General features: G+C 46.1%; 2 protein-coding genes across 6 annotated transcripts in view; one reads left to right on the top strand and one right to left on the bottom strand.

Annotated features, from left to right (window-relative positions):
- RPL7L1 (ribosomal protein L7 like 1) overlaps window positions 1-14,005 on the bottom strand; it is a 66,249-nt gene extending 52,244 nt beyond the window's left edge. Inside the window, exons 1-2 of the mRNA XM_077251130.1 lie at window positions 13,835-14,005; window positions 2,953-3,056 (exon numbers count right to left, since the gene is read on the bottom strand). Coding sequence (XP_077107245.1) covers window positions 2,953-3,056; window positions 13,835-13,990 — 260 coding nt within the window. The 5' untranslated portion in view covers window positions 13,991-14,005. The remainder of the gene's footprint in view (window positions 1-2,952; window positions 3,057-13,834) is intronic.
- A 1,833-nt stretch (window positions 14,006-15,838) lies between these two features.
- LOC143764968 (mitogen-activated protein kinase 8) overlaps window positions 15,839-26,715 on the top strand; it is a 43,319-nt gene continuing 32,442 nt past the window's right edge. The window contains exons 1-3 of one of the 5 annotated variants that reach the window (XM_077251127.1): window positions 15,839-15,926; window positions 16,054-16,411; window positions 21,199-21,379. In XM_077251127.1, the coding sequence (XP_077107242.1) occupies window positions 21,258-21,379 (122 nt within the window). In that variant the 5' untranslated portion in view covers window positions 15,839-15,926; window positions 16,054-16,411; window positions 21,199-21,257. Of the gene's footprint in view, window positions 16,412-21,198; window positions 21,380-26,715 lie in introns of all 5 variants that reach the window. The other 4 variants (XM_077251125.1, XM_077251129.1, XM_077251126.1 and 1 more) reach the window with 4 other exon arrangements.

Raw genomic sequence — 26,715 nt, 5'->3', positions numbered from 1 at the left:
TTAATATTACTATAACAAGGATAAATATTAACATAAGGGCGCAGACAGACACTGTATAACTCATGCGACGATCGCATTGCAATCCTCGGACTGGCCCTGACACCTCCTGACATAAGCGTGACAGCGTGATAAATTACTATGCAACTGTCAGCCTCAGGTCAGGAGAGCCGACGGTCAGTCCGAGGATTGCGATGCGATCCTCACATGAGAAATACGTCCGTCTGTCTGCCCCCTAACAAGTATAACAATACAGTAACCACGGGCTGCATTCTATGTTATAAGAATACATTGCTTATAATTAAATTATTAAAGGGAACCTGTCACCCCCCCCAGGGCCTATTAAGGTAATAGAGCCAGCCACCTTCAGCAGCATTAAGGCTGCATTCTGTGAAGGTGGCTCTTATGTTTTTGATCCCTAATAACGCTGAAATATTCACTTTTATAAATTGTGTGCCATACCTGTATTGAGTCTGGGGGTACGTCTTTTGTCCCCGGACACAACCGCCTCCCAGCTGTCCATCATCCCACCGGGCGCCGATGCCTGGGCTCTCATTTTTCGGGGCATGCGCCGTGTGCGCTGCCCTGGAACTCACATCAGCTGATGTACTGATATCGCGCCTGCGTGTAGCGGAGGACCGAGATCCCGCCCCGCAGTGTGTTATGATTTATTCACACTGCGGGGCTGGGAATCTGGCGCTGTGCGCAGGCGCGATCTACTTACATCACTTGATATAAGTTCCAGGGTAGCGTGCACGGCGCATGCCGAGAAATAATTGCAGAGCGCCGGTGAAAGGCACAAGACAGAGAGGAGGCAGTGCTCGGTGGGATGATGAACGGCTGCGAGGCGGCTGAGTCAGGGGGAGAAAACGTACCCCCCGGACTCAATACAGGTATGACGCACAATTTATAAAACTGAATATTCCAGCGTTATTAGGGATAAAAAAACATAAGAGCCACCTTCACAGAATGCAGCCTTAGTGCTGAAGAAGGTGGCTCTTTTACCTTAAAGGGAACCTGTCACCCCCAAAATCGCTGGTGAGGTAAGCTCACCGGCATCAGGGGCTTATCTACAGCATCTACAGCAGAGCAAAGTACTGCAGTGCGCAGGCGCCGGAAAGGTCAGAGAGGCCCAGCCCTGCGCACTGCAGTACTTTGCTCTGCCCTCAACAGGGCAGACAAAGTACGCCTGCGCCGGAGCCGCGGCGTAAAGACTCGAAGAGGACGTCATGGAACGAAGATGGGAGGCGCCGGAGCGGACCGGAGACACCCATCCGACCGGACCGCAGCGGGACCGCCCCTGGGTGAGTATAATCTAACGTCTTTTTCTCCTCTTTCAGGTAACATCGGCGGCTTATCTACAGCATTACAGAACGCTGTAGATAAGCCCCTGATGCCGGTGAGCTTACCTCACCATCGATTTTGGGGGTGACAGGTTCCCTTTAATAGGTCCTGGGGGGAGGGTGACAGGTTCCCTATTATTAAAGGCTTGGGATAATTGTCTGCAGTCACACTACAGACTGCCAAATCATGATGGGGTGCACCTGCCGTCATGAGACCCCAAGACCACTGGTGTGATCAGGCGGTCATGCGACCACGTTTGCTATTTGCATGTGTTGACTAGACAAGTTTGACTTCTCTCAATAGAAGAAAATCGTCACATGACCTCCTGCTCTCATCAGCGATGCTGGGGCCATTATTACTGTACATAGGGGGACTCCTAAATATTAAGTAGGCACTTACAAAGCATTGAAGCCTAACTACTGGGTAGCAGATAGTGCTGTACCGGCTGTCAGTCTGTCCCGGGATATCAGTTACAGCCGCCACTCTCTATACACAGAGCGGTGACTGAAAAATGTTGAAGTAATAGTATACACAGTTTGTCAGTCTGGGTCAGGTGGAAAAGATGGGAAAAGTGAATGGCTCCACCGGAAAGAGCGTCCTCTGTAAGTCATCATCTATAACTGCACTGTGATCTCTCTATGTCATGCAGGACTGGTATCTACCACTATATGGTATTACCGTATGGCGGTAATATCAGTGCTGGCTATTGTATAGAGATTTATTTTCAATAACAGTGTGGTCATCTCCTGAGCTTCCCCTATACCCACCGTAGTTACAATCATGGTTACCTGGTTAAGGGCCACAGGTGGACACAGACAGAAAATTGCACCTTAGAGGTAGAAATGGGCCCCCTTAACTCTTGGGCCCATGTGCTGCCACATAGTTTGCACTAATGATATGTCTGCCTGTTAGGGGCCCACTCACATGTTTCGCGCCCCCCTGAGCTGAACCCCTAGCTACGCCTCTGCACAGGGGTCTTAATTTTAGATATATTTAGATATACTTCCTTGCGGTAGATATCCCTCGGTCCTCTTACCTTATTATGATTTACACTGACACCTTGTGGTGTTTTTAGCACTAGCACTCTACACATGAGGTTTTTCTATGATTATACATATATTTTTATTTCTTATGATTATTATGCAAATTATGCACTTTCTATCATGATATCATAAAAGTATTTTTTCACATTTTACATGTACTAATATGTTAATATTCCTGGATTGTACGCCCCATAGTAGTAAATAATTTATTTGCACTGTCTCTTTCTATTGTGATTTACCTGATTTATAAATAAATTGTGATACTTAAATATATTATTGAGGACTATATGGTCGTTTTTTTTCTTGTTTTTTGGTCCACTTCTATGGGAGTAGTAATGTAGTGGATGGTGAGGGGTCACATATTACACCACTTCTCCCATAGAAGTGGACAGAGTGGGGTCATGCATTACACCACTGCTCCCATAAAAGTGGACAGAGTGGGGTCATGCATTACACCACTGCTCCCATAGAAGTGGACAGAGTGGGGTCATGCATTACACCACTGCTCCCATAGAAGTGGGAAGTGATCTTGATGATCAATGACTATACCACTGTGGCAAGTTATTACCTGCGATTGTCATGTTGCATGCAGGATAATACATACTTGCTCCATATTCTTGTACTGTCCTTGAGCTGCTTCATGACTACATACTCACCTGTAGTCATATATATCTGTATAACATAAGAATATACAAAATAAATCACTGGGACTACACCCCACATAATATACGGATACGCTGACTAAATCACTGGGACTACACCCCACATAATATATACGGATACGCTGACTAAATCACTGGGACTACACCCCACATAATATATACGGATACGCTGAATACATCACTGGGACTACACCCCACATAATATATACGGATACGCTGACTAGATCACTGGTATTACACCCCACATAATATATACGGATACGCTGAATACATCACTGGGACTACACCCCACATAATATATACGGATACGCTGAATACATCACTGGGACTACACCCCACATAATATGTACGGATACGCTGACTAGATCACTGGGACTACACCCCACATAATATATTTGGATACGCTGAATAAAACACTGGGACTACACCCCACATAATATACGGATACGCTGACTAGATCACTGGGACTACACCCCACATAATATATACTGATACGCTGAATAAATCACTGGGACTACACCCCACATAATATATACGGATACGCTGAATAAGCCGGATTACTTACCGGTAATGCTCTTTTAATGAGTCCACGACAGCACCCCACATGAGAGAGAGGGATCCGCCCCATAGGAACAGGAAACCTACAGAATAAAAGGAGGCGGTCCCCTCTCCTCCTCAGTTTAGTTTACAGAGTACAAAAAGGGAACCGCAAAAGCTTTAGTATCAATTCTTATTCAGCAACATAAATATCTTAAACTCTATACAACCATTATTTGTGAACTTAAAAGGAAGAGCTGTGCATAACTTAGGGAGGGTAGTAAATGGGTGCTGTCGTGGACTCATTAAAAGAGCATTACCGGTAAGTAATCTGGCTTTTTACCCTTCGCCACGACAGCACACAACATGAGAGATTTTCAGAGAGTCATTATTTGGGTGGGATTACTGTATTAAGAACAGCTCTACCAAAGGTCAGATCAGAAGATGTAGATAGATCGAGTCTATAATGGTTGTAAAAGGTAGAAGGTGTAGACCAAGTTGCGGCCTTACATATTAAATGGATCGGTACATCTGCTTGTTCCGCCCAGGAGGACGCCATGGCTCGTGTTGAGTGCGCTTTTATACCCACTGGAGGAATCTCGCCTTTTGACGTATAGGCCAAGCAGATAGCATCTCTGATCCACCGAGATATGGTAGCTCTCGTGACCCCATGTCCTTTCTTGTGGCCCTGAAAGGAGATAAACAGAGCCCTACTCTCCCTCCAAGTCTGAGACCTTTCTATATAAGTCAGGATGGCTCTTCTGACATCTAAGGTGTGGAACTTATGTTGTTCTGGAGTTACAGGCGAATCAAAAAAGGAAGGGAGAAATATCTCTTGTGACCTGTGGTAGGTGGACGCTACCTTAGGGAGGTATGAGGGGTCTGGTTTTAGGACTATCCGATCATGAAATATCAGTAAGGTGGGTCTACTGATAGGGCCTGGATGTCGCTAACCCGTCTAGCTGAGGTTAGGGCTACCAAGAGGGCTACTTTATATGTCAGGACTTTTAAAGGTATTGAATCTAGTGGCTCAAATGGGGAGCTGGTTAAGGCCTCTAATACTAGATTTAAATCCCACGGAGGTAGACGGGGAATATGGACCGGTTTACTACGTTCACAAGATTTTATGAATCTGGAGATCCACCTATTAGCTGCTATATTGCATCCATATAGGGCTCCTAATGCCGAGACCTGAACTCTTAAGGTGTTTACAGATAACCCTAACTCTCGGCCTTTTTGCAAGAACTCTAGAATAGGTGTGACTGGAACTTGCTTAGTGAACGGTACCGTGTAAAAGTCTAAAAATTTATTCCATACCCTACTATATATTAGGGTGGTAGATCTTTTTCTGCTCAATAAGAGGGTGTTTACTAGTTCTGCTGAGAACCCTCTTGAACTTAATAGTTGCCTCTCAAATTCCACGCCGTCAAGTGAAGACCTTTCACTTGCGGGTGGAAAAAGGGGCCTTGAGACAGCAGCTCCTTGTCTGATGGAAGAATCCATGGGTCGCATAGGCACATGGTCTGGAGACAAGAGAACCATGGTCTTTTTGGCCAGAATGGTGCAATGAGGATTACTCTTGCTTGTTCCCTCCTGATCTTTCTGATCACTAGAGGAATCAGAGACATCGGAGGAAAGGCGTATGCCAGTCTGAACCTCCAAGGATGGTGGAGAGAGTCCAACATATCTGGGTGATCCATGGTGTTCAGGGAAGCGAACCTTTTTACTTGCCGGTTGTCTCTTGTGGCAAATAGGTCGATTTGTGGTATCCCCCATGATTCTGTTATCATTCTGAATATAGATCTGTTTAAGGTCCATTCCCCTTGACGTAACTCGTTTCGGCTGAGGTAGTCTGCCCTGATGTTCTCTACACCTCTGATGTGCAGGGCTGTTAGGGATGTTAGATGAGTCTCTGCCAGCTGAAAGATGTCTGCAGCTATGGTCATTAGACTTCCTGACCTTGTACCACCCTGACGGTTCACATATGCCACTGTGGTGGAATTGTTAGAGTAAATTCTTACATTTGCTCCATGAATCTGCGGAAGAAAATGTTTTAAGGCATATTCTACTGCTTTTAACTCCTTCCAGTTGGAGGAACACGTCAATTCTGCCTGGTCCCAAGTATTTTGGATCAGACTGTCTTCCATATGTGCTCCCCACCCAATGGGGCTGGCGTCGGTGGTAATTATTTTAGACGGGTCTATCATCCATGGCACACCCCCTGAGAGGTGGTCCATGTCTAGCCACCAGGATAGTGATTCTAAGACATCTTTGGAAAGAGTTATTCTACTTTCTAGATATCCGTCTTTTCCCTGAGCCGACAATACTTCATACTGCAATTGACGAGTATGAAATTGTGCCCATGGTACAGCAGGGATACATGATGATAATGACCCCAGTAAGGACATGGCTTTTCTTAGTGTCATGTAGGGGTTGCGTATTGCGTCTGATACCCTTGATTGTATAGTCAGTCTTTTTGACTGAGGAAGGAAGCATTTCTGACTTACGGAGTCTAGCTGGATTCCTAGAAATGTCTGAACGGTTTCTGGATTCAGCCGGGATTTTTCGAAGTTGACGATCCAACCTAACTCCTGTAGGGACGAGATCGTATTAGATAAACACGTTTTACACTGAAGTATAGAGTTTCCTACTACTAGAAAGTCATCTAGGTAGGGTATTATCAAGGTATCTCGTTGGCGTAGATGAGCCATCACTTCTAGTATCACCTTAGTGAAGACGCGGGGAGCCATAGAAAGCCCAAATGGCATTGCTACATACTGAAAGTGACGAACCTGTCCCTCCAGGGTGACTGCTACCCTTAGGTACTGCTGATGTTCGGCATGTATGGGAAGATGATAATAGGCATCTTTTAAAGGGAACCTATCACCCCGTTTTTTAAAGATTAGATAAAAATAGTGTGAAATAGGGGCAGAGCTGGGCTTTACATTAGTGCCTTTTTGTTGCCTTTATTCCCCCGTTAGGCTGCCGAAATACCTTTGTGAAGTGTCCGTTTTGTCCTGTCACTCAAGTTGGTCAGGTCGGATGGGCGTGGTTAAATAGCGGTTCCTCCCCCCTGCTTCTCGGCGTGTCTTTCGTAAACGCGATCTGTGAATGGCACAGATCGCGCTTTTTCTTAGCAGTTGCGCAGTGAATAGCATATTTTATATCATTGCGCATGCGCGGGTCGTAACTTTAGCCTTGGTGCCCCGGAAGTGATCATATGGGCATAGTGTTTATCTGGATGCCGGTAATTTTTTCTCAGCCCGAACTGCGAGCGTAAGTTTGGTGCCAAAATCGCTTGCCTGCCTATCGTTCTATCTATCGTTTTTTACCGGCATCCAGATAAACACTATGCCCATATGATCACTTCCGGGGCACCAAGGCTAAAGTTACGACCCGCGCATGCGCAATGATATAAAATATGCTATTCACTGCGCAACTGCTAAGAAAAAGCGCGATCTGTGCCATTCACAGATCGCGTTTACGAAAGACACGCCGAGAAGCAGGGGGGAGGAACCGCTATTTAACCACGCCCATCCGACCTGACCAACTTGAGTGACAGGACAAAACGGACACTTCACAAAGGTATTTCGGCAGCCAAACGGGGGAATAAAGGCAACAAAAAGGCACTAATGTAAAGCCCAGCTCTGCCCCTATTTCACACTATTTTTATCTAATCTTTAAAAAACGGGGTGATAGGTTCCCTTTAAGTCTATTCCGGCCATGACACACCTAGGAAATAAGAGTTTTATGGTAGAACTAATGGATTCCATTTTGAAGGTATGATTACGCAGGAAGGAATTTAATCTTTTGAGATTTATGATGGTTCTAAATGAACCATCTGGCTTATTGATCAAGAATAAAGGGGAATAGAACCCCTTCCCGTCTTGATCCTGGGGAACTTCTATCAGGACTTTTTTTAGATAGAAGGGATAGGATCTCTGATTCCAGAGCCCTTTGTTGGTCTTGACCTTTTGGTGATGTTACTATAAAGGAATCCCAAGGGATTCGGTCAAATTCCAATTTTAGGCCGTATTGCACAATGTCCAGAATCCACTGGCTGGATGTTATTTGTTCCCATTTGGGAAGGAAGAATTTTAATCTGCCGCCCACTTCCTGGTTAGCGGTATTTGCGCTTCGGATTATGGGACCCGCTAAAAAAGGCACCTTTTTGCCTCGGGTCCTTCGACTCCCATCGCTCCCTTTGTTCGAACGGCTTGTTCCTGGTAAAGGGGCGTCTTCTGAAGGCTCTCCTGTAAGATGGAAGATACTGGTTAGGGAAGCCTTTCTTCCTTTCTCCTGCTTTATTCAGGAGTTCATCCAGCGTCTTTCCAAAAAGGAATTCACCCTGGCAGGGGATCGCACAAAGTTTTGCTTTGGCCTGTGCGTCCCCTTTCCAGTTTTTTACCCAGAGTGCTCGCCGGGCTGTGTTCACTAGGCCGGCTGACCTGGCTGCAAGACGTAGCGAATCCACGGAGGCATCAGCCAGGAATGCTACTGTTTCTTTAATTAGAGGGAATTTCGGCAGGATTGACTCTCTCGAAGTTCTACCTCTAATCTGTTCCTCCAGTTGCTCCATCCACACTAGTAGCGACCTTGCAGTGCAGGTACTAGATATGGCGGGCCTGAACGCCCCCGTGTTGGCTTCCCACGACCTTTTTAGTAAAGCTTCTGCTTTACGGTCCAGCGGGTGGGTCTGTCAGGACCCCTGAATCCTCCACTGGTAGGACCGACTGCTTGGTTGTGGAGGCTACAGCGGCATCAACCTTCGGCACTTTCGACCAGGAATTCAGCTCCTCGTCGCTAAAGGGATAGCGTCTTTTAGAGGATGATGGTAGGAAACCTCTGTTTTGCTTATCCCACTCCTTTTTAATGATTTCCTTAATGGTTTATATGACGGGGAAGGATCTACGTTTCTTCTGTCCTAGCCCCGCGAACATTATGTCCTGAGCCGATTTCTTTTCCTTTTCATCTGAGCACCCCATCGTGCTCCTGACAGATTTTATTAAGTTGTCCACACTGCTGTTGGGAAGACAAAGCCCCCCTTCAGTTTCGGATGAGCTCGGCTGAGATCCCGCTTCGCCTGAGGATATACGTACATTCTCTGACTCCGAACTAACTGGAGATCGGGACCTGCTAAGCTGACGGGTACTGGCGCTACTTGTCTGCGCCAAACCCTGCATTTCTTCCCGGATTATGGCTCTGACATCTGATGGAGTCATTATATTTTCCTGCCGTAAGGTTTGCATGATACACTCCGAACACAGTTTTTTAGCGTAATCATCCGGGAGGGGCTGCGTACATAAAGCACATTCTTTGTGCTTGGACTTGTGTGTCCTTTTCTTAGTCTAGAGGAAGGATACAGGAGGAACATATATCAGCATATAGGAAGAGACTCTTTCAAAAACTCACCCAGTGAAGCTGACAGGTACCGGTTCTGGAGGCGGATTTCGTTTGGTGGTAGAACCCTTCTCTGGAGGTCGACCACCACTCTTTGTGCTGCTCCTAGCGCTTCTCTCCTTGCTGGGAGAACGCTGTTGCACTGCGGGCAGGTGCGCTTCGTCGGCCGGTGAAGCCATCTTACACACACCGGCCCGACGCTAGCGCTGCATTTTTGAATCTGCCGCCTATTCTCCTGCCTCCCCGGACCAACCCAGAAGTGCTCCAGCGACTTCCGGGTTAGACGCGCTGCTCTCACTAACCATGCGGCGGCCAGAAGTATTAAGCCGGCCGCTGCAGCGCGCGCGTCCTCACGGTGCCGGGCGGACCCACGGTGACCGGACCCGGACCGTGGATGCTTGGCCAGACGAGGGGGGAGGCTGCAAGCAGGGGCTCCCCCGCCGCTGCTTCTGGAACCGCAGCCCCTGCCGTTCCCTCAGACACCGGCGCAGGCGGGTGCATGGCCCAGGGATCCTCTTCATCTGTAGGTAAGCCGGGTCCCTGTAGGAACAGGAAACCTAAACTGAGGAGGAGAGGGGACCGCCTCCTTTTATTCTGTAGGTTTCCTGTTCCTATGGGGCGGATCCCTCTCTCTCATGTGGGGTGCTGTCGTGGCGAAGGGTAAAAAAACACTGGGACTACACCCCACATAATATATACGGATACGCTGACTAAATCACTGGGACTACACCCCACATAATATATACGGATACGCTGAATAAATCACTGGGACTACACCCCACATAATATACGGATACGCTGAAAACATCACTGGGACTACACCCCACATAATATACAGATACGCTGAAAACATCACTGGGACTACACCCCACATAATATACGGATACGCTGAATACATCACTGGGACTACACCCCACATAATATGTACGGATACGCTGACTAGATCACTGGTATTACACCCCACATAATATATACGGATACGCTGAATAAAACACTGGGACTACACCCCACATAATATACGGATACGCTGAAAACATCACTGGGACTACACCCCACATAATATACAGATACGCTGAATACATCACTGGGACTACACCCCACATAATATACGGATACGCTGAATACATCACTGGGACTACACCCCACATAATATGTACGGATACGCTGAATAAATCACTGGGACTACACCCCACATAATATATACGGATACGCTGAATAAATCACTGGGACTACACCCCACATAATATATACGGATACGCTGAATACAACACTGGGACTACACCCCACATAATATACACGGATACGCTGACTAAATCACTGGGACTACACCCCACATAATATATACAGATACGGTGACTAAATCACTGGGACTACACCCCACATAATATATACGGATACACTGAATAAATCACTGGGACTACACCCCACAAACAGTTTAATATAGTAGAGTCAACCAAATTGGATTAAAGATGCAAAGAAGGTGTAAGACACTGTCCCATTAGAAATATAGATCTGCAAATCATGCAGCTGCGTCAACATAAACTAAATCTCCGAGCATGGCGAAATACACGGAAGACCACTTGAGCATGCTCGGAGAAACTCGAGTAACGAGTACACTCGCTCATCACTAGTGACTATATAATACAATGTCAGTAATCAGTATTCTAAAAAAATCTCATCCACCAGTAAGTCTGATAAAAAAAAAAAATGCTACACAGAAGTAAGAGCACACTAATCACAGGTTTAAAGAGAATCTGTCACCAGAAAAAAATGCTATTAACATGCAGATATGGGGTTAATCTTCAGGTTAATAGTATCATTAACCTGCCTGGTGCCCGCACTTAGCCGAAAATAAACTTTATTCCCCCTGGCATCGTTCTGGTTTCAATAATGGGAGCTGCGACGGCAAGACAGGCGGCTGTAACAATGCCCCTTACTGACAGAAGGCCCCAATGCTGAGCTACTGTCAGTCAGTGCAGGGGGTGCGATTATAGCCGCCGCTCTATATACGCTCTATATACTCAGAGCAGTTACTGAACCAGCGCCGGCGCCACCCCACGGAACTGAAACCGGAATGCTGCTGGGGGAATAAAGTTCATTTTATCCCGACAGTGCAATGCTAAGTGCAGCCACCAGGCAGGTTAATAATGCTATAAACCTGCAGATTAAGCCCACATCTGCTGGTTATTAGCGCTTTTTCTGGTAACAAGTCCCATTTAATATTAAAGAAATAACAACTTAGGCTGGTTTCACACTTGCGTTTTGATCTGCAGCGTTTTAGCGCTAAAAAACGCATGCGTTTTTTTCTATACTTAACATTAAAAACGCATGCGTTTTTGGCAACGCATGCGTTTTTTGACGCGTGCGTGTAGTTGCAGAAATGCAACCTGTGGTAATTTCTAGCGGCGTTTTTTTGCCGCAAAAAACGCATGCGTTTATTCGCGGCAAAAAAAGTTTTGCTGTCTATGTAAATGCATGCGTTTTTAAGCACATGCGTTTGCATGCGTTTTTAAACGCATGCGTTTCTATAGAAAAGCACAGGAAAACACAAAAAAACCCAAGAAAACCCTAACCCTAACCCTTGGGTTACTAGGGATCCTAAGCCTAAGGTTAGGATCCCTAGTAACCCTAGGGATCCTAACCCTAACCCTTGGGATCCTAACCCTAACCCTTAGGGTTAGGATCCTAACCCTTAGGGTTAGGGTTAGGATCCCTAGGGTAACGGTTAGGGTTAGGGTTAGGATCCCTAGTAACCCTTGGAATCCTATTCCTAACCCTAACCCTAGGGATCCTAACCCTAACCCTTAGGGTTAGGATCCTAACCCTTAGGGTTAGGATCCCTAGGGTTATGGTTAGGGTTTGGATCCCTAGGATTAGGGTTAGGGTTTGGATCCCTAGGGTTAGGATCCCTTTATCACCTTGATGGTGGGGGGTGGCTTATCAGTGACCTGGTGACCAGGACATTCTTCTAATAAAAAGCTACCCCTAACCCTAGGGATCCTAACCCTAACCCTATGTAATTCTATTAAGTGGGTTTTCTAGTTGATTTTGATGATTGGCAGCTGTCACACACTTCTCAGCATGCGTTTCAAAAGCACAGGAAAAAACGCGTGTCTATCAGAGGCAAGCAGCTGACATCTGCGTCCCGGCGCAGTGGCGTATGATGTCACTGCCATGCGTAGATGTCAGCTGCTTGCCTCTGATAGGCCGGCGGCTGACACTAGTATTGCTGTGCAGAGAGCCGGTCTCTGCGTGGCAATACGCTGCACTACCGGACCGGGCAGCGATCATCAAGGGGTCTATGTGCCTGCGGGCCGCATGAAGCAGCCGCGTGTTTGAGACCCCTGGTCTAGAGCTTGTACTCGGTTAGGAGTTTGGTATGCCATCTATATCCACTTTTGTGTGCAGTGAAAGGGTCATATGTACCACACAAAGGAGATAGCCTAGGACATGTTATAATGACTAGTGTCCAATGACAACTGACCTACTGTGAAAGGTTGGGATCAGAAGCTCCAATCCCAGGAATTTCATTCCAAAGATCTTGCTTTCAGTAACCACAGCATTTAAAGAGTAGCTACAACTTTTCTTTTACTTTCTTATTGACCAGCCTTTGAAAGGGTTACAAAATTTATGATATATTCCATGACATTATTTTGCGTCCTTCTATCCTTAACAGCATGCTAAACTTTAGGGCTTGTCTGCCTAATACATGATATTTAGTAGCTGATTTGAACTGCAGGTCTAGCAAAATTTGCACTCCTGTGTGAGCCTCTCTGCTCCCCCTCCCAAGCTCAGACAGGGAATAGCTTCTCAGCATGGGCGTGGGGAGCAGTGAAGGTACAGATTTTAGCTAGACCTGCATCAGTTACTAAGGGTAACGTTACACTAAACGATTAACCAACGATCACGACCAGCGATACGACCTGGCCATGATCGTTGGTAAGTCATTGTGTGGTCGCTGGGGAGCTGTCACACAGACCACTCTCCAGCGACCAACGATGCCGAAGGCCCCGGGTAACCAGGGTAAACATCGGGTTACTAAGCGCAGGGCCGCGCTTAGTAACCCGATGTTTACCCTGGTTACCATTGTAAATGTAAAAAAAAAAAAACACTACATACTCACATTCCGGTGCCTGTCACGTCCCTCGCCGTCTGCTTCCCGTACTGACTGTGTCAGTGCCGGCCATAAAGCACAGCACAGCGGTGCTGGTTTGTACTCCGGAGGACAGAGAATGAACTTCAATCCAATATTGCGGCCAGCATGCAGCCAGAGGGTAAGGAAAGGGTGAATCAAACACCCGAAAACCCCGCCCATATGACCCAAAACTGGTCCCGCCAGATATTCTTTAAAGGAAATCTGTCTCCAGGTTTTTGCTACCCCATCTGAGAGCAGCATAATGTAAGAGCTTTTTCTATACTTCTAATACTTCTCTGCTGTTTTTATTGCAGCTCCTCCTCAGGGAGCGGGGCCACATCTCTGCTACATAAATTAAATTATTCCCTCTTTCTCAAGTCTCTCTGAGTCTCAAACTCACGACTCCATGTTTGCAGACAGCAGCTCTAGCCATGAGCCGCCCACAGACCACAATAATATAGGTTGAATTTTTCATCTTGAGCTGTATTGCAGGCTGTGACCCCAGCCATACAAATCAGTGTATTTCTTTGTATTTGTATTCTAAAGGGAGAATAAAAGATTTTTCTTCCTCTAAAATTACTAAAAAAATATAATGAATAACACTTTCAATAATGTAATTTTCAATTTGCTGTTTTATAAAATTAACATCCAGTTTGCGTGGATATTTAGGTCGCAAATCTTGCTTATTTTCTGCACAGGAATTCTGCTGCGTTTACCTGTCCAAGCAAAGAAGATGTGATTATATGAAAACTGCGCCACCCCCGTGCCTGTAAAGACGCCGCTGAACTGTGCGGTTTTGGTGCTTTTTCTTTCGCTACATGCTTGTACGTGGAAAAAAACAAATGAACAATGACCCCCTGGGTGCTGAACATTATAGAACCCTATACTTACCACCCAGACCAGCACTGATCTCCAACCTGTGCCCCCCGCCGGTCTATACCGTACCAATGACCCCTGGGTGCTGAACATTATAGAACCCCATACTTACCGCCCAAACCAGCACTGATCTCCAACCTGTGCCCCCCGCCGGTCTATACCGTACCAATGACCCCTGGGTGCTGTACATTATAGAACTCCATACTTACCGCCCAGACCAGCACTGATCTCCAACCTGTGCCCCCCGCCGGTCTACACCATACCAATAACCCCTGGGTGCTGAACATTATAGAACCCCATACTTACCGCCCAGACCAGCACTGATCTCCAACCTGTGCCCCCCGCCGGTCTACACCATATCAATAACCCCTGGGTGCTGAACATTATAGAACCCTATACTTACCGCCCAAACCAGCACTGATCTCCAACCTGTGCCCCCCGCCGGTCTATACCGTACCAATGACCCCTGGGTGCTGTACATTATAGAACCCCATACTTACTGACCAGACCAGCACTGATCTCCAACCTGTGCCCCCTGCCGGTCTACACCGTACCAATGACCCCTGGGTGCAGAACATTATAGAACCCCATACTTACCGCCCAGACCAGCACTGATCTCCAACCTGTGCCCCCCGCCGGTCTACACCGTACCAATGACCCCTGGGTGCTGTACATTATAGAACCCCATACTTACTGACCAGACCAGCACTGATCTCCAACCTGTGCCCCCCGCCGGTCTACACCGTACCAATGACCCCTGGGTGCTGAACATTATAGAACCCCATACTTACCGCCCAGACCAGCACTGATCTCCATCCTGTGCCCCCCGCCGGTCTACACCGTACCAATGACCCCTGGGTGCTGAACATTATAGAACCCTATACTTACCGCCCAGACCAGCACTGATCTCCAACCTGTGCCCCCCGCCGGTCTACACCGTACCAATGACCCCTGGGTGCTGAACATTATAGAACCCCATACTTACCGCCCAGACCAGCACTGATCTCCAACCTGTGCCCCCCGCCGGTCTACACCGTACCAATGACCCCTGGGTGCTGAACATTATAGAACCCTATACTTACTGACCAGACCAGCACTGATCTCCAACCTGTGCCCCCCGCCGGTCTACACCGTACCAATGACCCCTGGGTGCTGAACATTATAGAACCCCATACTTACCGCCCAGACCAGCACTGATCTCCAACCTGTGCCCCCCGCCGGTCTACACCGTACCAATGACCCCTGGGTGCTGAACATTATAGAACCCTATACTTACCGCCCAGACCAGCACTGATCTCCAACCTGTGCCCCCCGCCGGTCTACACCGTACCAATGACCCCTGGGTGCAGAACATTATAGAACCCCATACTTACCGCCCAGACCAGCACTGATCTCCAACCTGTGCCCCCCGCCGGTCTACACCATATCAATAACCCCTGGGTGCTGAACATTATAGAACCCCATACTTACCGCCCAGACCAGCACTGATCTCCAACCTGTGCCCCCCGCCGGTCTACACCGTACCAATGACCCCTGGGTGCAGAACATTATAGAACCCCATACTTACCGCCCAGACCAGCACTGATCTCCAACCTGTGCCCCCCGCCGGTCTACACCATATCAATAACCCCTGGGTGCTGAACATTATAGAACCCCATACTTACCGCCCAGACCAGCACTGATCTCCAACCTGTGCCCCCCGCCGGTCTATACCGTACCAATAACCCCTGGGTGCTGAACATTATAGAACCCCATACTTACCGCCCAGACCAGCACTGATCTCCAACCTGTGCCCCCCGCCGCCGGTCTCCATATACAATGTCATGTGACGTGAAGGCTGCTGCTGATTGGTTGCACTGGTCATGTATGCTGTTTATATCAGGAGACCGGCGGGGGACACATGGCTGAGAGCGGAGCAGCTTCACCAGTCTGGTAGGTAGCCATATGCCTTTTTTTCTATACTGTACCCAGCACCTGAGGCCACAGATAAACAGGCATGTTCAAGTGTAGACCACCCCTTTAATCTGACTGAGCACAGTGCAGTTCTTGTGATTTCCAGGCTGCCCTACTAGAGAAGCAGCAGCAGCTCAGGCTGAGACCCCTCTGACACACAGGAAAGGAAACAAAGGCTTCAAAACGAACATGTAGGCCTCGGTTGCCGGGGCGACACAAAGCGCTGCACGTGACCAGTGACGTAACGAGGACGCAGCAGGCGCACTGGGCGTGTGCGCAGACTTCCGGTTACGTCACGAATTCTCCTCCAAGACCGAGACACCGGGAACGCTATGAACCGGAGAGACCGAGCGGAGATGACGGGCCAGCACGAGTGACAGGGCCCGGAGCACGAAGACGACAGTGAGGCCGCTGTGAGGACAGACCGACCGTGGAGGAGCCGCCCTGAGGGGCGCCACAGGCAGGTGAGCGGAGGGAGGACATGTCACTGAGGATCCGGCACAATGGGCTGCGCTGCTGGATGGACGGGACGTGACAGATGTCAGAGTGGAGCCCACGGAGCGCTGCCGTTGTGGGGGAGGCTGGCAGTGGGCACCTCCAGGGGCTGGGGAGTCAGAGAAGGTGCAGGGCAGACCCCCTGGGGTTAATCCGTTCACAGAAGCCCCCCAAGGAATGGTCCCATCATGGCCGTCATCGCCTCCTGTATGTCACGACCTTGTTGTCACCTGGAGAATGTCCCCACCAGCCATCTGTCCCCTACCGCGCAGTGTGAGCAGAGCCCATGTGGAGGCCGCCATTGTTTACACCCGCTGCAGGAGGTGGCCGGGTGTCAGAGGTGGCCGGGTGTCAGAGGTGGCCGGGTGTCAGAGGTGGCCGGGTGTCAGAGGTGGCCGGGTGTCAGAGGTGGCCGGGTGTCAGAGGTGGCTGAGCCTTTACCCCGCGCGTGTCACTGCGAGCGCAGATCTTATATACAGAGTTTAAGACATGCAGTAGGTTTATGGCTTCCGCCTCCGGGTCCTTCTATGGGGGCAGTTAGCGGCTGCCGATCCTGTAGAGGCGATTACTGCTGGACACCAGGGATGGGATCGGTCGCAGTGATCCTGCTAGGCGCACGCAGGCGCAGAGGGATGATTTTTTTGGCCAATGAAAACTTCTTCAGGATTGTTTTTTGGAAGAGTTAGACTTGTCTCAAAGCAGTTTGGAATATATATATATCTATATATATCTTGCATATATTGGACCGTTCCTAGTTTTGAGAGGGTTAAAGGGAACCTGTCACCCCCAAAATCGAAGATGAGCTAAGCCCACCAGCATCAGGGGCTTATCTACAGCATTCTGGAATGCTGTAGATAAGCCCCCGATGTATCCTGAAAGAGGAGAAAAAGAGGTTAGATTATACTCACCCAGGGGCGGTCCCGGTCCAGTACTGGTCCGATGGGCGTCGCAGTCCTGGTCCAGCACCCCCTATCTTCATAGGATGACGTCCTCTTCTGGTCTTCACGCTGCGGCTCCGGCGCAGTTTGTCAGCCCTGTTGAGGGCAGCGCAAAGAACTCAGTGCGCCGGGAAAGGTCAGAGAGGCCCGGTGCACTGCAGTACTTTACTCTGCCCTCAACAGGGCTGACAAACTGCACCAGAGCCGCAGCGTGAAGACAAGAAGAGAGGACGTGATCATAAGAAGATGGGAGGCCTCGGACCAGACCGCAGCAGGACGGCCCCTGGGTGAGTATAATCTAACCTCTTTTTCTCATCTTTCAGGATACATCGGGGTCTTATCTACAGCAATACAGAATGCTGTAGATAAGCCCCTGATGCCGGTGGGCTAAAGGTACCGTTACAATAAACAACTTACAATGGTAACCAGGGTAAACAACTTTACAATGGTAACCAGGGTAAATATCGGGTTACTAAGCGCGGCCCTGCGCTTAGTAACCCGATATTTACCCTGGTTACAAGTGAACACATCGCTGGATCGGCGTCACACACGCCGATCCAGTGGGTGATCAGCGACCAAAAAAAGGTCCTGATCATTCCCATCGATCAACGATCTCCCAGCAGGGGCCTGATCGTTGGTCGCTGTCACACATAACGAGATCGTTAGCGGGATCGTTGCTACGTCGCCAAAAGCGTGACGTTGCAACGATATCGTTAACGATATCGTTATGTGTGACTCAGCCTTTAGCTCACCTTCGATTTTGGGGGTGACAGGTTCCCTTTAAAGGACATGACACCGGGTGTTTTCCAAATCGGTGAAAACAAATCTAATATTAACAGCAAACAAAAGATTTGATATTGAAGTGAATTGGATGAAACAAAACTCAAAGTGCATTGGTGTAATAATAGAAAATCATGAACTGGGTTTTATTGAAAAAAAGAAAGTGCACACAATAGGGTGACCCTGTTTTGGGAGGAGGGGAAAAAAAGTAAACAGGTAATTCTTACCTAGAGGATTGTGTGATGCCCACGTTAGAAGTTCCCCCTGCTGCTGCCCCGTGGCGAGCCTCCAGATAAAGGTCATCACATAAAAGCACTTTGAATATAGGCTGCGCGGATGGAGAAAAACCACCAACTCTCGCTGCAGAACTGTCAGACCCCAGTATAGTGATCAAACGCGTTGTCTGGATAAAAGAACCACCATCAAACTTTCAGCCAGTAATATTTATAAAAGCAAAAGAAATTGATGGAAAAGTGTTTGACACCAAAAACACTGTGTAAAAACCTATATAGTATTGCTGCTTCCGTAATGACCCTGGCTATAAAAGTGTCCGTATATAAAGCGGACCTGTCGTAGGGTCAGCGGCGGCCATAGTGCTCTTATTCCACACACTATTGTGTTAAATCCACTATACAGTTTCACCTTTTATTTGGTTCTATCTTTTATGGCTTCTACTAGGGGTCACATCCAGTCCTCTTTAAAGGGGTTGTCAGATTTCCGTATTATTTTTATTTATTTTTTTTTGCTCTAATCTGCAGGAAACAAACAAACCCTAATTGATTATTACTTACCCTGCCTCAGACTAGCATTGGCTCTCTGCTTCTGCCACAATCTTTTTTGTGTTTGTCTGCAGTGCTGACATTACTGTACATCAACAGCAATGAAGTCAATGAGCTTTGTAGCATGGGCTGCAGATGATACTCTATAATGGATATTAAGCAATGATACGTTCTGGACATCCATTTTATGGGGCGAGTGTCCCCAAAGGGCAAGATAGGGACAGTTTATTGGGAATTAAAATGGATTATTTGCAACTTTCTCTCTGCATGATCAACTGTGGGGTTATTTTTGGAAAACACCGGTGGGGTTAAAATAAAAATGTAATTTGCCAAATAGGGTCACTTTTAGGATTTCTGCTATTCTGGCATCTGATATGTCTGCAAATTGTGATCGCGAACTATCAGACAAATAGTACTTCTCCCCTTTCCAGCCCTGCTGGGTGCCCAAAATAGTGTATGACCACATGAAGGGTACTGCCGCACTTGGAGGAGCATCATAAAGTGTTCTTCCCAAAATCGAAATGTGGTATTATAATAATGCACACCTTTATTAATTTGTTACAATAAAGCGGATTTCTAAATCCACCCTGCTTTGCACATATCACCCCCTTAAAGGATGCCCCTCCAGGCTTTATGTACTCTTCAGTTGCCCTTTAAACCATCCTGCTGTAGTTCCAGTGCTCTTGATGGATCATGTGCAGTACGCTCTCACTCCGCTGGCTTCTTGTCCGCATAGTTATTCTCTGCCTCAGTGTATTCATCATAGGCTTGTAGGAGGCACTTGTTAGTCGGGATAAACGCCGCCATTCCTTACATCAAGATCTGTACACGTACCTTGGTTTATGGACATCTAAAGCCTATAACTGTCCATCAAACAAGCCCACTAGTGATGAGCGCAAATGCTCGTTATTCGAGTTAGCCGCGGGTGCTGGAGTGAGATGTTCGAGTCCCCGCGGCCGTATATTTTGCGGCGGTTAGATAGCCACAAAACATACAGGGATTGCCCATGATTGTCAGGCAAGCCCCACGTGTTTTGTGGCTTTCTAACAGCCGCAAAATATACGGCCGCGGGGACTCGAACATCTCGCTCTAGCACCCACGACACTCGGTGCAAACTGGAGTAACAGTGCTTGCCACTAAAGCCTACTTCACCCTCATCTTTTCACTATCCATCAATCCAAAACATTTGACACTTTTCAATTCTTCCTTGTCCATAACGTTCCCCTCTCACAGCTTGAATGTGCCAGATCTTCAGTGCCAAAGAGCAAATTTATATAAACGGGAAATAGTCCCTATTCCCCCAACAGAAGTTCACTGGCGCCTCTTGCCCTACAACCTCCACTAGTGATCCTACTCCCTCACACTGAATTCAGTCCCGTTGACCGGTCATCACTATCCACCTAAAATATTTAACCTTGCGTTCTTTACTTCTGTTAAACATACCATCTTAAAGAAGCACTCCCATCAAAGGGTTTACCCTCTTAATATAATGCAATAGTTTATTTGAAAGCTCGCTTCATGTACCAGAGCGGTACCTAAACTTCAACCAGAGCCAGAACCCCATTGAAAATAAAGGTTACCTGAACCTGGAATGGGGAAAAAAATTCTCCCTCTCTCCTTGATGTCAAAGACCTAATGGAAAGCTGAAGAGTTGGCTGTGTAGAAAGGCAAAATGAGCAATTGTAAGTGCATGTGCTATATAATATGGTGGCAGTATATTAAGAGGATGAAAACTTTGATGGGATGACTTCTTTAAGTCTATTGGTAAAAAAACAAATGCCATCTCTTGACCAGTCTCATTTTGCTAATCACTGACCTGTCTATAGTCAACCCTTACTAAGGTTTCTTAAAGGGAACCTGACAGCGGATAAATTCTGCCAGATCCACGAGCACCATGTGTCAGACATGGCTGTATGATTTCAGAACATATGTTAAAAGCAGGCACCAGGTGTGTGTGGGGGGGGGGGGGGGAGTCGCCAGGGACCCACCTGTCAGACTAGTGTCCCGTGCGGCTCAGTCCCTGCCCACTACCAATGACTGGCAGGTCTCACCCTATACACGTACGCAGGGAGGGAATTAGTAAATGGCAGTAGTCCAGCAGGCATTTTTCTTACAAGCATCATGGATGATGTGTATATATAGCCTGTGGATAAAAATCTTACATTAATGGTGGGTTAGGTGTTAGGCAGAATGAAATACAACTCCTAGGTAATGCCATGTAATGCTTATCACCATATTTTGTTTTTTTTTTCCTGATAGATTTTAACCAATAATAACACTGTGTGGATGAAGCCACAGAGGTAGAAGCTTGTGCAACCATGAGCCGAGGCAAGCGTGACAGCAACTTCTCAGTCTTTGAAATAGGAGACTCCACATTCACAGTTCTGAAGCGCTACCAAAATCTGAAGCCTATTGGGTCTGGAGCACAAGGAATAGTGTGGTAAGGAACCTAATCACTGTTATGTACTTTTTAACTTTTTAGGGACTAGGTGATCAGAAAATGACTTCTTGTTTTATGGTAAAAAGTTTTGAACAGACTTGTGGTACAGCCACGACTTTGAGCAAGTTGAAAACTGATATATTGTTGATGACCCTTCTTCAGCTACGATATTTGATGATCTGTCCCTACTCTACCTTTGTGTTTTCCCATACCATACATAGCATTGAAAATGTTAAATGGCGTCTATCGCCCTCAAACTTTAGTTAAACCCCTTATATAAGTATATAGAGGATTTAGCCCCTTAAATACATATAGTATAGATTTTAGTAGTTTAGCTGCCATAAAAAAAAAAATTTCTTCTATGCAAATAAGGGGCTTCAGTGCACCTTTGGCTTGGTCATGGGCTTCGGTGCACCCTTAAGCCACATCAGTTTCCATACCGATCACTGTCATATATTGGTTGCCAGCACTCACCTGAACTCAATGTCTTAACATGGACATTGCAAGAGCCCAGCCGTGCCAGACTCTCATAACTGGCTTGTGCCTTCAGCTGCTGCTCGGACTCGTATTGGACTGCAGACGTGAACCAGAGATTAGATTGTGCTCTGAGGGCTCATTCACACGGCAGTGTTTCCATCTAAGTGCTATCCTTGTGCTCCGTGCAGCAAAATCATGGAAACTTGTCTGTTGTTGATCAAAATTGTCAATGCAAGTCTACGGGTCTGTGAAAAAAAATAAATTGAACAGTACTCCTATGCCATCTGGGTGCTGTCTGCTTTTCACTGACTGCTAGATAAAGAACATGTGCATGGATGGACTGGGCCTCTCTCGAGTCAAGCGTGACTGTCTCATAGAAATGCATGAAGCTGTTAGGCTATGTTCACACTTTGCGTTTTTTGCTGCGCTTCCGCAGCGGATTTGCAGCTGCGGATCCGCAGCCGTTTTCCATGCAGGGTACAGTACAATGTAACCCTATGGAAAACAAAAACCGCTGTGCCCACTTTGCGTTTTTCCGCTTGAAAATCAGCGCGGATTTTCTGCGGAAAAAAAGAAGTAGCATGTCAATTCTTTCTGCGGATTCCGCAGCGGTTTTCCACCTGCACCAATAGGAAAGTGCAGTTGGAAACCCGCAGTGGAATCCGCAGTAGAAACCGCAGGGAAAACCACCGCGGTTTTGCACTGCGGTTTTTCCAAATCCGCAGCTGAAAAATCCGCAGCAAAAAAAGGATAGTGTGAACAAGCCCTTATGCTTGGATCAGGAGAGCCACTGCCAGTTTGTGCACTGTGGTCCGAAATCAGACTAATATCCACCGACAATTACACAAGCCGGTATATAATAAATAAAAAGTATATAATGTGTTGGATATAACAGTGATGTGCAGGACCTGTTGAAGCGTTGATACGCGAAACGGCCATCTCTCCCTTCTCTATCCCCACATGCCTCTGTATCCTGCATGTCACTGTTACGTCCTGTAACCTTCAAATGGAGTAAAGGACTTTTACAACACACGCAATGGTGAGTGCCGCATACTTTTTCTAATACTATGCAACACATTATATACTACTTATTATTTATGATATACCGGCTTGTGGCTTATACCCGCAATCTGTTGTACCACAAGGATATAGGATTATATGACGTCATAGTACTAGTTAAATATTTAGCAATTATCTCTATCCTAGTCTTATTTTTTGCCATCCATCAGCGTCCCCCATTTGTCATCTCTGCTTATCTTTATATTTTTTATTGTTAATTTTTTAATATTTGAGATTTAATAAAAAATAAATTGAATTATGGATCTCTTCTCCATTGGATCCTTTACACCCATGGTTTGAATTTGTAGTGTTTGTCAAAGTTTAAGAAGTGCCAACAATATTATCAGCGGATATCGCTGTTTTAATTATCGGTAGATCCTTAGTCTGATCTCGGACCACGGTGCATAAACTGGCAGTGGCTCTCCTGACCCAAGTGTCATGTCTGCATACGCCCTGATGAAGAGGATTTTATTGGCAAGACCATAAATAATTTGTGACATTTTAGCTCCTCCCGAGCCTTGATCTCACTGTCGCTAAAACGTATATGTATAGAAGTAAAAATAAACTGGAAAAGGAAAGATATAATGCATAAATACCATAATTGTAAATCATGTATGATCACTAAAATATAATCCTCTAAATGGGAGCATATAGCAGAGCATAGAATTAGGATAGGGTAATGATCTACCGCAGGGAGGACAAACTCAAATACAGAGGGCCAAAATTAAAAGCTTGGACAAAGTCGTGGGCCAACCTTGATATTTATTAAGGAAAAACTCTCAATTGTAGACTTTTTTCATAGCAATGAACCTTTTGATATGTAAGCAAACTTAAAGGGGTTGTCCCACGAGCAATCCTCCACATGCAAAGTATGATGACTCTCCTGTACCCCCCCTCCACAACTCCTCTGGCACTGTATTCTGACCCAACACAGTATGATTCCATAACTTTAATCCCCCACATAGCCCTGCTGACAGTATAATGGCCCCCACATAGTGCTCCAGACAGTATAATGGCCCCCATGTAAAATAAATCCTCACCTCTCCTCCTTCCTCTGCTGCTCCGCTCTTTGCAGTGCATCTTCTGATCCTCTACACCGCTCAGCACAGTGGGTGCATTGTAACTACTTCATCTTGCCTGCTGTGCCGCGACATCAGATGCAGAGGGAGCATGATGGTGAAGGGAGCGGGCCAAATATATTTACCCTGTGGGCTAAAGTTTGACATGTGATCTAGAGCAACAAGAGATCAATAACACCATATCAGACTTGTTATCCAGGCTGTATGGTAACAGGGGAATCCCAGTATGAAATGTATGTACTCAAAATTATTGATATACAGTTCAGTGGAGAAATGGGGCTACTACTTAATTGCTACTGACTGGATGAAAATAAAATAGAATGTAAGTGGTTTTAACAGACACCATCATTTATACTGAGCATTGATCCCCATCCATACAGAGCCACATCATGCCAGTTCTAATATTCAAATAAATAAGTCATATTCCCTATTAAATCCCTTGGGATGTTTGCAAAGTAGGAATTTAAAAAATGAAAGTGAATTCTTTTGATGTAATTCCAGTCAGAATCCTCCCATCTAGCCAAACCAGATCTCACACTATGCACTGATGAGGGGCAGTACCCTGAAACACCATATCTGCCATTTGAGATTCTGGTTTGGCTTTTAAGTCATGTTGCCTTTCTGAAGACCCAATTTGCATTTTAATTTCCATTTTTAGCATTTTAATTTTTCACTCCTTCTTCCCAGAGCCATAGCTTTTTTTTTTTTTTTTTTTTTTTTTCCATCAATAGGGACGAGTTGTACTTTTGAATAACACCATTGATTTTACTGCAGCGTGTGCTGGAAAATGGGAGAAAAATTCCAAATGTGGTGAGATTGCAAAAATAAAAGTGCAATTCCACATTTTTTTTTTTTTTTACCATGTTTACTAAATCACAGTAATCAACTAATAAGTACCAAAGAAAAATTCACCGAATAGCACCAAATTATTAATACCACTTATGTAACTTAACTTTTAACACTCTAATGAAATCTGCATAATAACACCACAAAAATTTCACCCCAATACAAAGTCTGTATTAAATAATATGAGTGAAGGAAACAGGAGAGAGCAATCCCTATTGTATTACTATTGTCTCCCTACCTGCCAGCGGAGGTTGGTACCCTCAATCCCCCACTCATCGGCGGCTGTTCCTCCCTCTTCCTAAATGCCCCTATCAAGATAAATGGGGTGCAAAGGTTTTCAGTAAATTACCATATGTAATCAGGTCAACGTGATACCCTACTCCTGATATACCATATGGTACGTGAAATATATCAGAGCCAGGAAAAACAGACAAATTTAGAAAAGAGATATTGCACATAATCCCAGATATCAACGGGAGGGTTTTTTGGTATCAACAAATCAAAATTGCTTTAACTTAAGATAATAGATAACATCAGGCATTTTCCTGCATCTGTACTGCACATATTCCCACTGTGAGCCAACCTGGTACATAAACAATGCTTCACATGTACGCACCCTAAATGGGATTATATTCCAGTAGTGGCCAATTCTCACTTGTGACCAGATTTCTATTGCTCATATCCCCCAAAAGAAAGACACCCAAGTTTTTTAGGATTCACATGCCCCATGCAACGTTTACCATATGTAAATAGATCCAGCATGTATTATCTCGACGCGTTTCCCCATTGTTTGGTTCCTCAGGAGAACATACTGCTATAGCCCTACATCAAATAGGGACTTATCTTACCATAGATGTAAAGATCAGCGTGGGAGTGATGCCCGCCCACCACAAAACAGGAGTCGGTGTCCACCATGCTAGTTTTCTCATCACATCCCCTCCATTTTAGGAATCGCGATGTACTACTTCCCGGTAATCCCGGTCTCTATTTCCTGTGTATGTGGAACGCAAACTGCATCGCATCCACATCCGTTTCCTGCCTCCATGGAACACAGGTTCGGTCCTCTTTGTGCATGCGCCAGGAGTCAATACCGAAGTATTCTTATTAATCTCGACATGTCCCAAATATATAACACCCAGCATATATTTTTGTCCCATCATTTAGCCCAGAGAAGATCCTCTATAATGGCCAGATCCATCTCTTTGTTGGACATCCTACTTTTAATCTCTATTAATGTATTTATACTTTTGGGGATGGGGTAACTAGACCTAATCTCCATCTTAAGGGGCAGAAAAAATGAAAAAACAATAACAGTAATATAGTAATCATCTATTGATAAGGGCCGAAATATACCTATTCAGGTCATTGGGCCAGATATGGCAGGTTTCACTCCTGGTTCAGAACAATGACCAAATGATGAAATCAGCTGTCATGTGCTGGAAAAGATACGGTCTCCGCGCTGGAGCCCGTGTTAAATGGGGAGACATGATGTGTATATATACGTCATGTCGGGAAGGGGTTAAAAATCTAATCACATTGACATACTAGGCTTGGCATATCACTCTTCACAAGAAGAAATGTTACCCCTTGTATTGCGTTATTGATACTGAGCTTTTTATAAAGATGATCTGTAGTTAGTTCATGTCCTCTTTTTGTCTTACAGTTTTGTTTCTGATCATGGTTCAGTGTGAATTTTAAGTTCTGGTCATAACCCATTTAGATGAGTAAGGCAATCCAGTAGGCTATTCCAAATACATAAAATGTCATCTATAAATTTATTTAAATCTGCACCAACCTTTTGAATGTTGGGGAAAATAATGGGTTGGTGCATACATGGCCTTCTTTAAAGCATGCCATGTACTCATTTGTATATGG

The sequence above is a fragment of the Ranitomeya variabilis genome, chromosome 4 (assembly GCF_051348905.1).
Source record: "Ranitomeya variabilis isolate aRanVar5 chromosome 4, aRanVar5.hap1, whole genome shotgun sequence".
Taxonomy (NCBI): domain Eukaryota; kingdom Metazoa; phylum Chordata; class Amphibia; order Anura; family Dendrobatidae; genus Ranitomeya; species Ranitomeya variabilis.
This window is presented reverse-complemented; position numbering and strand designations above follow the sequence as displayed.